The sequence below is a fragment of the Oncorhynchus masou genome, unplaced genomic scaffold, assembly GCF_036934945.1.
Source record: "Oncorhynchus masou masou isolate Uvic2021 unplaced genomic scaffold, UVic_Omas_1.1 unplaced_scaffold_1106, whole genome shotgun sequence".
Lineage (NCBI taxonomy): Eukaryota > Metazoa > Chordata > Actinopteri > Salmoniformes > Salmonidae > Oncorhynchus > Oncorhynchus masou.
In genome coordinates this window covers 104,272-119,509 of record NW_027000784.1, presented here as the reverse complement: position 1 = coordinate 119,509, position 15,238 = coordinate 104,272, and the positions used below count along the sequence as shown (strand labels likewise).

At 45.9% G+C, this 15,238-nt stretch overlaps 1 protein-coding gene and 1 long non-coding RNA gene across 2 annotated transcripts in view; one reads left to right on the top strand and one right to left on the bottom strand.

Moving 5' to 3' along the window:
* LOC135529152 (carboxypeptidase M-like) overlaps positions 1–7,903 on the top strand; it is a 102,904-nt gene extending 95,001 nt beyond the window's left edge. Inside the window, exon 9 of the mRNA XM_064958026.1 lies at positions 7,254–7,903. Coding sequence (XP_064814098.1) covers positions 7,254–7,508 — 255 coding nt within the window. The 3' untranslated portion in view covers positions 7,509–7,903. The remainder of the gene's footprint in view (positions 1–7,253) is intronic.
* A 2,325-nt stretch (positions 7,904–10,228) lies between these two features.
* On the bottom strand, positions 10,229–14,909 carry LOC135529151 (uncharacterized). Its single transcript, XR_010453663.1, has 3 exons — positions 14,358–14,909; positions 10,445–11,557; positions 10,229–10,363 (listed from the first exon to the last, which is right to left on the bottom strand). It is a non-coding gene; the product is annotated as an uncharacterized LOC135529151 (long non-coding RNA).
* Positions 14,910–15,238: the final 329 nt, after the last annotated feature.

Sequence of the window (15,238 nt, the reverse complement as noted above, 5' to 3'; positions counted from 1 at the left end):
ATGATGGCCTAGGAACAGTGGGGTTAACTGGTCTAGGAACAGTGGGGTTAACTGCCTAGGAACAGTGGGTTAACTGCCTAGGAACAGTGGGTTAACTGCCTAGGAACAGTGGGTTAACTGCCTAGGAACAGTGGGTTAACTGCCTAGGAACAGTGGGTTAACTGGTCTAGGAACAGTGGGTTAACTGGTCTAGGAACAGTGGGTTAACTGGTCTAGGAACAGTGGGTTAACTGGTCTAGGAACAGTGGGTTAACTGGTCTAGGAACAGTGGGTTAACTGGTCTAGGAACAGTGGGTTAACTGGTCTAGGAACAGTGGGTTAACTGGTCTAGGAACAGTGGGTTAACTGGTCTAGGAACAGTGGGTTAACTGCCTAGGAACAGTGGGTTAACTGGTCTAGGAACAGTGGGTTAACTGCCTAGGAACAATGGGTTTAACTGCCTAGGAACAGTGGGTTAACTGGTCTAGGAACAGTGGGGTTAACTGCCTAGGAACAGTGGGGTTAACTGCCTAGGAACAGTGGGTTAACTGCCCTAGGAACAGTGGGTTAACTGGTCTAGGAACAGTGGGTTAACTGGTCTAGGAACAGTGGGTTAACTGGTCTAGGAACAGTGGGTTAACTGGTCTAGGAACAGTGGGTTAACTGGTCTAGGAACAGTGGGTTAACTGGTCTAGGAACAGTGGGTTAACTGCCTAGGAACAATGGGTTTAACTGCCTAGGAACAGTGGGTTAACTGGTCTAGGAACAGTGGGTTAACTGGTCTAGGAACAGTGGGTTAACTGGTCTAGGAACAGTGGGTTAACTGGTCTAGGAACAGTGGGTTAACTGCCTAGGAACAGTGGGTTAACTGGTCTAGGAACAGTGGGTTAACTGGTCTAGGAACAGTGGGTTAACTGGTCTAGGAACAGTGGTTAACTGGTCTAGGAACAGTGGGTTAACTGGTCTAGGAACAGTGGGTTAACTGGTCTAGGAACAGTGGGTTAACTGGTCTAGGAACAGTGGGTTAACTGGTCTAGGAACAGTGGGTTAACTGGTCTAGGAACAGTGGGTTAACTGGTCTAGGAACAGTGGGTTAACTGCCTAGGAACAGTGGGTTAACTGCCTAGGAACAGTGGGTTAACTGCCTAGGAACAGTGGGTTAACTGGTCTAGGAACAGTGGGTTAACTGGTCTAGGAACAGTGGGTTAACTGGTCTAGGAACAGTGGGTTAACTGGTCTAGGAACAGTGGGTTAACTGGTCTAGGAACAGTGGGTTAACTGGTCTAGGAACAGTGGGTTAACTGGTCTAGGAACAGTGGGTTAACTGGTCTAGGAACAGTGGGTTAACTGGTCTAGGAACAGTGGGTTAACTGGTCTAGGAACAGTGGGTTAACTGGTCTAGGAACAGGGTTAACTGGTCTAGGAACAGTGGGTTAACTGCCTAGGAACAGTGGGTTAACTGGTCTAGGAACAGTGGGTTAACTGCCTAGGAACAGTGGGTTAACTGGTCTAGGAACAGTGGGTTAACTGCCTAGGAACAATGGGTTTAACTGCCTAGGAACAGTGGGTTAACTGGTCTAGGAACAGTGGGGTTAACTGCCTAGGAACAGTGGGGTTAACTGCCTAGGAACAGTGGGTTAACTGCCTAGGAACAGTGGGTTAACTGCCTAGGAACAGTGGGTTAACTGCCTAGGAACAGTGGGTTAACTGCCTAGGAACAGTGGGTTAACTGGTCTAGGAACAGTGGGTTAACTGGTCTAGGAACAGTGGGTTAACTGGTCTAGGAACAGTGGGTTAACTGGTCTAGGAACAGTGGGTTAACTGGTCTAGGAACAGTGGGTTAACTGGTCTAGGAACAGTGGGTTAACTGGTCTAGGAACAGTGGGTTAACTGGTCTAGGAACAGTGGGTTAACTGGTCTAGGAACAGTGGGTTAACTGGTCTAGGAACAGTGGGTTTACTGCCTAGGAACAGTGGGTTTACTGCCTAGGAACAGTGGGTTAACTGGTCTAGGAACAGTGGGTTAACTGGTCTAGGAACAGTGGGTTAACTGGTCTAGGAACAGTGGGTTAACTGGTCTAGGAACAGTGGGTTAACTGCCTAGGAACAGTGGGTTAACTGGTCTAGGAACAGTGGGTTAACTGGTCTAGGAACAGTGGGTTAACTGGTCTAGGAACAGTGGGTTAACTGGTCTAGGAACAGTGGGTTAACTGGTCTAGGAACAGTGGGTTAACTGGTCTAGGAACAGTGGGTTAACTGGTCTAGGAACAGTGGGTTAACTGGTCTAGGAACAGTGGGTTAACTGGTCTAGGAACAGTGGGTTAACTGGTCTAGGAACAGTGGGTTAACTGGTCTAGGAACAGTGGGTTAACTGCCTAGGAACAATGGGTTTAACTGCCTAGGAACAGTGGGTTAACTGGTCTAGGAACAGTGGGTTAACTGGTCTAGGAACAGTGGGTTAACTGGTCTAGGAACAGTGGGTTAACTGGTCTAGGAACAGTGGGTTAACTGCCTAGGAACAGTGGGTTAACTGGTCTAGGAACAGTGGGTTAACTGGTCTAGGAACAGTGGGTTAACTGGTCTAGGAACAGTGGGTTAACTGGTCTAGGAACAGTGGGTTAACTGGTCTAGGAACAGTGGGTTAACTGGTCTAGGAACAGTGGGTTAACTGGTCTAGGAACAGTGGGTTAACTGGTCTAGGAACAGTGGGTTAACTGGTCTAGGAACAGTGGGTTAACTGGTCTAGGAACAGTGGGTTAACTGGTCTAGGAACAGTGGGTTAACTGGTCTAGGAACAGTGGGTTAACTGGTCTAGGAACAGTGGGTTAACTGGTCTAGGAACAGTGGGTTAACTGGTCTAGGAACAGTGGGTTAACTGCCTAGGAACAATGGGTTTAACTGCCTAGGAACAGTGGGTTAACTGGTCTAGGAACAGTGGGGTTAACTGGTCTAGGAACAGTGGGGTTAACTGCCTAGGAACAGTGGGTTAACTGGTCTAGGAACAGTGGGTTAACTGGTCTAGGAACAGTGGGTTAACTGGTCTAGGAACAGTGGGTTAACTGGTCTAGGAACAGTGGGTTAACTGGTCTAGGAACAGTGGGTTAACTGGTCTAGGAACAGTGGGTTAACTGGTCTAGGAACAGTGGGTTAACTGGTCTAGGAACAGTGGGTTAACTGCCTAGGAACAATGGGTTTAACTGCCTAGGAACAGTGGGTTAACTGGTCTAGGAACAGTGGGTTAACTGGTCTAGGAACAGTGGGTTAACTGGTCTAGGAACAGTGGGTTAACTGGTCTAGGAACAGTGGGTTAACTGCCTAGGAACAGTGGGTTAACTGGTCTAGGAACAGTGGGTTAACTGGTCTAGGAACAGTGGGTTAACTGGTCTAGGAACAGTGGGTTAACTGGTCTAGGAACAGTGGGTTAACTGGTCTAGGAACAGTGGGTTAACTGGTCTAGGAACAGTGGGTTAACTGGTCTAGGAACAGTGGGTTAACTGGTCTAGGAACAGTGGGTTAACTGGTCTAGGAACAGTGGGTTAACTGGTCTAGGAACAGTGGGTTAACTGCCTAGGAACAGTGGGTTAACTGGTCTAGGAACAGTGGGTTAACTGCCTAGGAACAATGGGTTTAACTGCCTAGGAACAGTGGGTTAACTGGTCTAGGAACAGTGGGGTTAACTGCCTAGGAACAGTGGGGTTAACTGCCTAGGAACAGTGGGGTTAACTGCCTAGGAACAGTGGGTTAACTGGTCTAGGAACAGTGGGTTAACTGGTCTAGGAACAGTGGGTTAACTGGTCTAGGAACAGTGGGTTAACTGGTCTAGGAACAGTGGGTTAACTGGTCTAGGAACAGTGGGTTAACTGGTCTAGGAACAGTGGGTTAACTGGTCTAGGAACAGTGGGTTAACTGCCTAGGAACAATGGGTTTAACTGCCTAGGAACAGTGGGTTAACTGGTCTAGGAACAGTGGGTTAACTGGTCTAGGAACAGTGGGTTAACTGGTCTAGGAACAGTGGGTTAACTGGTCTAGGAACAGTGGGTTAACTGCCTAGGAACAGTGGGTTAACTGGTCTAGGAACAGTGGGTTAACTGGTCTAGGAACAGTGGGTTAACTGGTCTAGGAACAGTGGGTTAACTGGTCTAGGAACAGTGGGTTAACTGGTCTAGGAACAGTGGGTTAACTGGTCTAGGAACAGTGGGTTAACTGGTCTAGGAACAGTGGGTTAACTGGTCTAGGAACAGTGGGTTAACTGCCTAGGAACAGTGGGTTAACTGCCTAGGAACAGTGGGTTAACTGGTCTAGGAACAGTGGGTTAACTGGTCTAGGAACAGTGGGTTAACTGGTCTAGGAACAGTGGGTTAACTGGTCTAGGAACAGTGGGTTAACTGGTCTAGGAACAGTGGGTTAACTGGTCTAGGAACAGTGGGTTAACTGGTCTAGGAACAGTGGGTTAACTGGTCTAGGAACAGTGGGTTAACTGGTCTAGGAACAGTGGGTTAACTGGTCTAGGAACAGTGGGTTAACTGGTCTAGGAACAGTGGGTTAACTGGTCTAGGAACAGTGGGTTAACTGTCTAGGAACAGTGGGTTAACTGCCTAGGAACAGTGGGTTAACTGGTCTAGGAACAGTGGGTTAACTGGTCTAGGAACAGTGGGTTAACTGGTCTAGGAACAGTGGGTTAACTGGTCTAGGAACAGTGGGTTAACTGGTCTAGGAACAGTGGGTTAACTGGTCTAGGAACAGTGGGTTAACTGGTCTAGGAACAGTGGGTTAACTGGTCTAGGAACAGTGGGTTAACTGCCTAGGAACAGTGGGTTAACTGCCTAGGAACAGTGGGTTAACTGCCTAGGAACAGTGGGTTAACTGGTCTAGGAACAGTGGGTTAGCTGGTCTAGGAACAGTGGGTTAACTGGTCTAGGAACAGTGGGTTAACTGGTCTAGGAACAGTGGGTTAACTGGTCTAGGAACAGTGGGTTAACTGGTCTAGGAACAGTGGGTTAACTGGTCTAGGAACAGTGGGTTAACTGGTCTAGGAACAGTGGGTTAACTGGTCTAGGAACAGTGGGTTAACTGCCTAGGAACAGTGGGTTAACTGGTCTAGGAACAGTGGGTTAACTGCCTAGGAACAATGGGTTTAACTGCCTAGGAACAGTGGGTTAACTGGTCTAGGAACAGTGGGTTAACTGGTCTAGGAACAGTGGGTTAACTGGTCTAGGAACAGTGGGTTAACTGGTCTAGGAACAGTGGGTTAACTGGTCTAGGAACAGTGGGTTAACTGGTCTAGGAACAGTGGGTTAACTGCCTAGGAACAGTGGGTTAACTGGTCTAGGAACAGTGGGTTAACTGCCTAGGAACAATGGGTTTAACTGCCTAGGAACAGTGGGTTAACTGGTCTAGGAACAGTGGGGTTAACTGCCTAGGAACAGTGGGGTTAACTGCCTAGGAACAGTGGGTTAACTGCCTAGGAACAGTGGGTTAACTGGTCTAGGAACAGTGGGTTAACTGGTCTAGGAACAGTGGGTTAACTGGTCTAGGAACAGTGGGTTAACTGCCTAGGAACAGTGGGTTAACTGCCTAGGAACAGTGGGTTAACTGGTCTAGGAACAATGGGTTAACTGGTCTAGGAACAGTGGGTTAACTGGTCTAGGAACAGTGGGTTAACTGGTCTAGGAACAGTGGGTTAACTGGTCTAGGAACAGTGGGTTAACTGGTCTAGGAACAGTGGGTTAACTGGTCTAGGAACAGTGGGTTAACTGGTCTAGGAACAGTGGGTTAACTGGTCTAGGAACAGTGGGTTAACTGGTCTAGGAACAGTGGGTTAACTGGTCTAGGAACAGTGGGTTAACTGGTCTAGGAACAGTGAGTTAACTGCCTAGGAACAGTGGGGTTAACTGCCTAGGAACAGTGGGGTTAACTGCCTAGGAACAGTGGGGTTAACTGCCTAGGAACAGTGGGGTTAACTGCCTAGGAACAGTGGGGTTAACTGCCTTGGAACAGTGGGTTAACTGCCTAGGGAACAGTGGGGTTAACTGCCTAGGGAACAGTGGGGTTAACTGCCTAGGAACAGTGGGGTTAACTGCCTAGGGAACAGTGGGGTTAACTGCCTAGGAACAGTGGGTTAACTGCCTAGGGAACAGTGGGGTTAACTGCCTAGGGAACAGTGGGGTTAACTGCCTAGGAACAGTGGGTTAACTGCCTAGGGAACAGTGGGGTTAACTGCCTAGGAACAGTGGGTTAACTGCCTAGGAACAGTGGGTTAACTGGTCTAGGAACAGTGGGTTAACTGCCTGTTTTGGACAAATGTACCTCCTATGTGTATTAAAGTAGTCAAAAGTGTAGTATTTGGTCCCATATTCCTAGCAAGCAAGGACTTCATCAAACTTGTGACTCTACAAACTTGTTGGATGCATGTTTGCTGTTTGACCCCCCCTCCTCCCTCACCCCCCTCCCTAAATACAACACTGAGATTGGACTGGGACCGATAGGAATTATTTAACTGCTCTCAAATAAACCAAAGAGGGTGGAGGGTCATCTGTCTCTAAGTGGCGTGGAGAGGACATGGGGCTTTGGTCAAACTAGTGCACTATATAGGGATTAGGGTGCCGTTTAGGACACAGACTCGAGTGAGTCAATCTTATGGGCTCTAAGTCCAAAAGTAGTGCACTCTAAAAAGGGAATAGGGTGCCGTTTAGGACACGACCTCAATGAATGTTTCTCAGTGTTTTTATTTTGAGCCAGCTCATACAAAGCCACGTGGGTGGTCCTCCCGGGTGGTGTGGTGCAGTAGCACGTTTGAGGTCCCACAGTCTCCAGTAAACATCTGATCAACGGACAGATAGCAACCGTTCCTCCGACAGGCGGCTCAGAGAAAGCACCAGAACATTTAACAACAACAGAGATATTGTGAAACTTTATTAAAATTCATCTGTTCAGACAGAATAGACACTTAATCTACAGTACAATACTGTATCTTTAGTTGGTATACATCTGGGTATGAATCAATCTACAGTACAATACAGCTGGGTATGAATCAATCTACAGTACAATACTGTATATTTTGTGGGTATACAACTGGGTATGAATCAATCAATCAATAGTATCAAATCAATCAATGTGATTGACATATTTGCCTGTGTGTGAAGTTTACTCAACATTGTAATAATTGATCAATACATGAACTAATCGATCGATGTGATCGACATATTTGCCTGTGTGTTTACTCAACATTGTAATAATTGATCAATACATGAACTAATCGATCGATGTGATCGCCAGGTGACGTTCTCGGGCCACCAGGTGTTGACGGAGACGTTGACGGTCCCGTACGGTCCCGACTCATTCTCGGCCCTCGTCCACAACTTCCATCTGCAGAGGTCCGCAGCTGCCACCCCTGGCCCCAGCCCCCCCACCCAGTCCTGCACCCCACCCCAGGTCTGGAGGCCCCTGGGTGGCCACTCTCCCAGCCTGGGCCCCTCGGGCGTCACCCTCCTCCTGGTGCTCCTGGTTCTCTGGGATACCGTGTTACTGTGACCGAGAGACGGGTCACGTCCCAAATGGAACCTTATTCCCTGTGTAGTGTAGGACTCTGGTCGAAAGTAGTGCACTATATAGGGGACAGGATGCGATTTGGGACGTATCCATGGAGACGGACAGACAGACTGACTGAGATGGGATCTCCCAGTCCAGAGACAATCTCTTCTTTTTTTTTCAGTATTTTTGTACAAACAAAGAAAATCCTATATATATTTTCTTGTAACACTTTGCATTGCTCTACCTTGCACAAACACGTGAGCCATTTTGTGTTTTTAAAAATTGTATGTTTTGTATTGATGCTTTTTTAGTTTTTTTTTAAATATTGTGCTGAAAGAAAGCAATTACTGCCAGCCAGCAATCTGCCATGCCAAGCTGAGAAGAAGAGACTAAAGGGAGGGAGGGAGGGGTGTTGAGGACAGGGGGTAAGGGAGGGGTGTTGAGGACAGGGGGTAAAGGAGGGAGGGGTGTTGAGGACAGGGGTAAGGGAGGGAAGGGTGTTGAGGACAGGGGTAAGGGAGGGAAGGGTGTTGAGGACAGGGGGGGTAAGGGAGGGAGGGGGGGTGTTGAGGACAGGGGGTAAGGGAGGGAGGGGTGTTGAGGACAGGGGGTAAGGGAGGGAGGGTGTTGAGGACAGGGGGTAAGGGAGGGAGGGGTGTTGAGGACAGGGGGTAAGGGAGGGAGGGGTGTTGAGGACAGGGGTAAGGGAGGGAGGGGTGTTGAGGACAGGGGGTAAGGGAGGGAGGGGTGTTGAGGACAGGGGGTAAGGGAGGGAGGGGTGTTGAGGACAGGGGGTAAGGGAGGGAAGGGTGTTGAGGACAGGGGGTAAGGGAGGGAGGGGTGTTGAGGACAGGGGGTAAGGGAGGGAGGGGTGTTGAGGACAGGGGGTAAGGGAGGGAGGGGTGTTGAGGACAGGGGGTAAGGGAGGGAGGGGTGTTGAGGACAGGGGTAAGGGAGGGAGGGGTGTTGAGGACAGGGGGTAAGGGAGGGAGGGGTGTTGAGGACAGGGGGTAAGGGAGGGAGGGGTGTTGAGGACAGGGGGTAAGGGAGGGAGGGGTGTTGAGGACAGGGGGTAAGGGAGGGAGGGGTGTTGAGGACAGGGGGTAAGGGAGGGAGGGGTGTTGAGGACAGGGGGTAAGGGAGGGAGGGGTGTTGAGGACAGGGGGTAAGGGAGGGAGGGGTGTTGAGGACAGGGGGTAAGGGAGGGAAGGTTGTTGAGGACAGGGGGTAAGGGAGGGATGGAGGGGTGTTGAGAAGGTCTAGAAGTGCCTCTAAGATCCTACCAGTCCACCTGCAAACACCTGGAATCACACCTCTACCTGCAAACATGACAAGACTTTTAGACAGAGACGACCTGCCTGAGCTCACTGCACAGACAGCAGAGAACACACTGCACAGACAGAACATAAATTGAAACATATCCTCTCTCCAGACCGTATCACAATACCTGTACTAGTGGACTGTATCACAATACCTGTACTGGTGGACTGTATCACAATACCTGTACTGGTGGACTGTATCACAATACCTGTACTGGTGGACTGGAGACTATCACAATACCTGTACTAGTGGACTGTATCACAATACCTGTACTGGTGGACTGTATCACAATACCTGTACTAGTGGACTGTATCACAATACCTGTACTGGTGGACTGTATCACAATACCTGTACTGGTGGACTGTATCACAATACCTGTACTAGTGGACTGGAGACTATCACAATACCTGTACTAGTGGACTGTATCACAATACCTGTACTAGTGGACTGTATCACAATACCTGTACTAGTGGACTGTATCACAATACCTGTACTGGTGGACTGTATCACAATACCTGTACTGGTGGACTGTATCACAATACCTGTACTGGTGGACTGGAGACTATCACAATACCTGTACTAGTGGACTGTATCACAATACCTGTACTGGTGGACTGGAGACTATCACAATACCTGTACTGGTGGACTGGAGACTCTATCACAATACCTGTACTGGTGGACTGTATCACAATACCTGTACTAGTGGACTCTATCACAATACCTGTACTGGTGGACTGTATCACAATACCTGTACTGGTGGACTGGAGACTCTATCACAATACCTGTATTGGTGGACTGTATCACAATACCTGTACTGGTGGACTGTATCACAATACCTGTACTGGTGGACTGTATCACAATACCTGTACTAGTGGACTGTATCACAATACCTGTACTGGTGGACTGGAGACTCTATCACAATACCTGTACTGGTGGACTGTATCACAATACCTGTACTGGTGGACTGTATCACAATACCTGTACTGGTGGACTGTATCACAATACCTGTACTGGTGGACTGTATCACAATACCTGTACTGGTGGACTGTATCACAAAACCTGTACTGGTGGACTGTATCACAATACCTGTACTGGTGGACTGTATCACAATACCTGTACTGGTGGACTGTATCACAACACCTGTACTGGTGGACTGGAGACTATCACAATACCTGTACTGGTGGACTGGAGACTCTATCACAATACCTGTACTGGTGGACTGTATCACAATACCTGTACTGGTGGACTGTATCACAATACCTGTACTGGTGGACTGTATCACAATACCTGTACTGGTGGACTGTATCACAATACCTGTACTGGTGGACTGTATCACAATACCTGTACTGGTGGACTGTATCACAATACCTGTACTGGTGGACTGTATCACAACACCTGTACTGGTGGACTGTATCACAATACCTGTACTGGTGGACTGTATCACAATACCTGTACTGGTGGACTGTATCACAATACCTGTACTGGTGGACTGTATCACAATACCTGTACTGGTGGACTGGAGACTATCACAATACCTGTACTAGTGGACTGTATCACAATACCTGTACTGGTGGACTGTATCACAATACCTGTACTGGTGGACTGTATCACAATACCTGTACTGGTGGACTGGAGACTCTATCACAATACCTGTACTGGTGGACTGTATCACAATACCTGTACTGGTGGACTGTATCACAATACCTGTACTGGTGGACTGTAGACTGTATCACTATAGTTATTGTCAAAAACAGAACCTTCCTGAAGCATTATGGGTAATGATGGATGGTAGACCCATAAATGCCACCCTATTCCCTACCTAGTGCACTACATTTTTACCAAAGCCCTATAGGCACTGGTTAAAAGTAGTGCACTATATAGGGAATCGATTGGGTGCCATTTGGGACAGAGACAAAATTGTCCATAGATGCCTCTTGTGTTGTTCTACCTCATCTATCAACTGACCTTTTGACCTTTCAGCTGACAATGATTGTTGTGCCTTGACGATTAAATCTGTCAATTTATGTTTTAGGATCAGTCTTTTTTTCCCCCTCCACGTCTGTGGTTACATTGTTCATGTGTCTTCAGGTGTTGTGTCAAAGTTAACCGATATAATGTAGCGATTCATGTGTTGGCTTGATAGTCGTTGGACCCGGGATCAAGTCCCTGGTCACGCCTTCAATATCAGTAGCTTAAATCATGACACTACACACGAACCTTGCTTGAGAGGTGATGATGGGAAGTGGACGGATGAAGATTCTGATAGTAGTTATGATCTTTTTAACCAGCAGGTGGAGTCCTGTCTCCACTATGCCTAAAGATCTGCAGGTCAGGGATAGGTCGACTGTCGTCAGTCGCCTGGGCAACCATCCAGACCCACACACCACCATAAACCCAGATCTGTCATTTTATTAATTTATTCATTTATTCAGGGGAAAACCAATGAGACCAGGGTCTCATCCCCCAGGGTGCCCTGATTTACAGTACTACAACAATAAATAAAGAAACGATGTGAAACCAAACAGTAATCAATACAATGTCTAATAAAATGTTTTTAAAAAAGCACAAGAATGTTCCATTCCTCAGCTACGGTCATTCCTCAGCTCCGGTCATTCCTCAGCTCCGGTCATTCCTCAGCTCCTGTCATTCCTCAGCTCCTGTCATTCCTCAGCTACTGTCATTCCTCAGCTACTGTCATTCCTCAGCTACTAGGTCCCCAACACACTAAACTGCACCAGAATATCCAATTGTTATTCGTTCTGCAAATTGTTCCAGCAGTGAGGCACATTAAAACTAAAAGCGGATTCTCCTAATTCGGTGACGACCCGAGGAACCTCAGAGAGTTAACCAACCATGTGTAGTAGAGCTTTATAAACCAAACAAAAAAAGTGAATAAGGAAGTGATCTACTGGACTTTAATGAGGACCAGACAACCTTTAGATACAGGATGTAGTGATGAGTAGGAAGTGATCTACTGGACTTTAATGAGGACCAGATACAGGATGTAGTGATGAGTAGGAAGTGATCTACTGGACTTTAATGAGGACCAGACAACCTTTAGATACAGGATATTGTGATCTACTGGACTTTAATGAGGACCAGATACAGGATGTAGTGATGAGTAGGAAGTGATCTACTGGACTTTAATGAGGACCTGACATCCTTTAGATACAGGATGTAGTAATGAGTAGGAAGTGATCTACTGGACTTTAATGAGGACCAGATACAGGATGTAGTAATGAGTAGGAAGTGATCTATGGGACTTTAATGAGGACCAGATACAGGATGTAGTGATCTACTGGACTTTAATGAGGACCAGATACAGGATGTAGTGATGAGTAGGAAGTGATCTACTGGACTTTAAGGAGGACCAGATACAGGATGTAGTGATCTACTGGACCGATCAGGGCGCAGGTGGGGGAAGGTTTAGTACTAACCGATCAGAATGTAATATCTATTGTCTCGTCCCAACATTAACCAATCAGAATGTAATATCTATTGTCTAGTCCCAACATTAACCAGTCAGAATGTAATATCTATTGTCTAGTCCCAACATTAACCAATCAGAATGTAATATCTATTGTCTAGTCCCAACATTAACCAATCAGAATGTAATATCTATTGTCTAGTCCCAACATTAACCAATCAGAATGTAATATCTATTGTCTCGTCCCAACATTAACCAATCAGAATGTAATATCTATTGTCTAGTCCCAACATTAACCAATCAGAATGTAATATCTATTGTCAAGTCCCAACATTAACCAATCAGAATGTAATATCTATTGTCTAGTCCCAACATTAACCAATCAGAATGTAATATCTATTGTCTCGTCCCAACATTAACCAATCAGAATGTAATATCTATTGTCTAGTCCCAACATTAACCAATCAGAATGTAATATCTATTGTCAAGTCCCAACATTAACCAATCAGAATGTAATATCTATTGTCTAGTCCCAACATTAACCAATCAGAATGTAATATCTATTGTCTAGTCCCAACATTAACCAATCAGAATGTAATATCTATTGTCTAGTTTCAACATTAACCAATCAGAATGTAATATCTATTGTCTAGTTCCAACATTAACCAATCAGAATGTAATATCTATTGTATAGTTCCAACGTTAACCAATCAGAATGTAATATCTATTGTCTAGTCCCAACATTAACCAATCAGAATGTAATATCTATTGTCTAGTCCCAACATTAACCAATCAGAATGTAATATCTATTGTCTAGTCCCAACAATAACCAATCAGAATGTAATATCTATTGTCTAGTCCCAACATTAACCAATCAGAATGTAATATCTATTGTATAGTTCCAACGTTAACCAATCAGAATGTAATATCTATTGTCTAGTCCCAACATTAACCAATCAGAATGTAATATCTATTGTCTAGTCCCAACATTAACCAATCAGAATGTAATATCTATTGTCTAGTCCCAACATTAACCAATCAGAATGTAATATCTATTGTCTAGTCCCAACATTAACCAATCAGAATGTAATATCTATTGTCTAGTCCCAACAATAACCAATCAGAATGTAATATCTATTGTCTAGTCCCAACATTAACCGATCAGAATGTAATATCTATTGTCTCGTCCCAACATTAACCAATCAGAATGTAATATCTATTGTCTAGTCCCAACATTAACCAATCAGAATGTAATATCTATTGTCTAGTCCCAACATTAACCAATCAGAATGTAATATCTATTGTCTAGTCCCAACAATAACCAATCAGAATGTAATATCTATTGTCTAGTCCCAACATTAACCAATCAGAATGTAATATCTATTGTCTAGTCCCAACATTAACCAATCAGAATGTAATATCTATTGTCTAGTTCCAACATTAACCAGTCAGAATGTAATATCTATTGTCTAGTCCCAACATTAACCAGTCAGAATGTAATATCTATTGTCAAGTCCCAACATTAACCAATCAGAATGTAATATCTATTGTCTAGTCCCAAAATTAACCAATCAGAATGTAATATCTATTGTCTAGTCCCAACATTAACCAATCAGAATGTAATATCTATTGTCTAGTCCCAACATTAACCAATCAGAATGTAATATCTATTGTCTAGTTCCAACATTAACCAGTCAGAATGTAATATCTATTGTCTAGTCCCAACATTAACCAGTCAGAATGTAATATCTATTGTCAAGTCCCAACATTAACCAATCAGAATGTAATATCTATTGTCTAGTCCCAAAATTAACCAATCAGAATGTAATATCTATTGTCTAGTCCCAACATTAACCAATCAGAATGTAATATCTATTGTCTAGTCCCAACATTAACCAATCAGAATGTAATATCTATTGTCAAGTCCCAACATTAACCAATCAGAATGTAATATCTATTGTCTAGTCCCAACAATAACCAATCAGAATGTAATATCTATTGTCTAGTCAGATTTATGAACAAGAGCATGAGTGTTCATATGATTCTTAGAATTTCTTTGCATTGTTACATTAACTGAAATGTTCAGCCTGCCACTTACTTACTGTTCATGAAGCGTTGGCCTTCATGCTGCAGATATCAGACCAGGTTCTGGAGGTGTTTGACCTGAAGAAATACAAGACAGGCAGGTAGCCTAGTGGTTAGAGGCAGGTAGCCTAGTGGTTAGAGGCAGGTAGCCTAGTGGTTAGAGGCAGGTAGCCTAGTGGTTAGAGGCAGGGTAGCCTAGTGGTTAGAGGCAGGTAGCCTAGTGGTTAGAGGCAGGTAGCCTAGTGGTTAGAGGCAGGTAGCCTAGTGGTTAGAGGCAGGTAGCCTAGTGGTTAGAGGCAGGTAGCCTAGTGGTTAGAGGCAGGTAGCCTAGTGGTTAGAGGCAGCGTAGCCTAGTGGTTAGAGGCAGGTAGCCTAGTGGTTAGAGTCAGGGTAGCCTAGTGGTTAGAGGCAGGTAGCCTAGTGGTTAGAGGCAGGTAGCCTAGTGGTTAGAGGCAGGTAGCCTAGTGGTTAGAGGCAGGTAGCCTAGTGGTTAGAGGCAGGTAGCCTAGTGGTTAGAGGCAGGTAGCCTAGTGGTTAGAGGCAGGTAGCCTAGTGGTTAGAGGCAGGTAGCCTAGTGGTTAGAGGCAGCGTAGCCTAGTGGTTAGAGGCAGGTAGCCTAGTGGTTAGAGGCAGCGTAGCCTAGTGGTTAGAGGCAGCGTAGCCTAGTGGTTAGAGGCAGCGTAGCCTAGTGGTTAGAGGCAGCGTAGCCTAGTGGTTAGAGGCAGGTAGCCTAGTGGTTAGAGGCAGGTAGCCTAGTGGTTAGAGGCAGCGTAGCCTAGTGGTTAGAGGCAGCGTAGCCTAGTGGTTAGAGGCAGCGTAGCCTAGTGGTTAGAGGCAGCGTAGCCTAGTGGTTAGAGGCAGCGTAGCCTAGTGGTTAGAGGCAGCGTAGCCTAGTGGT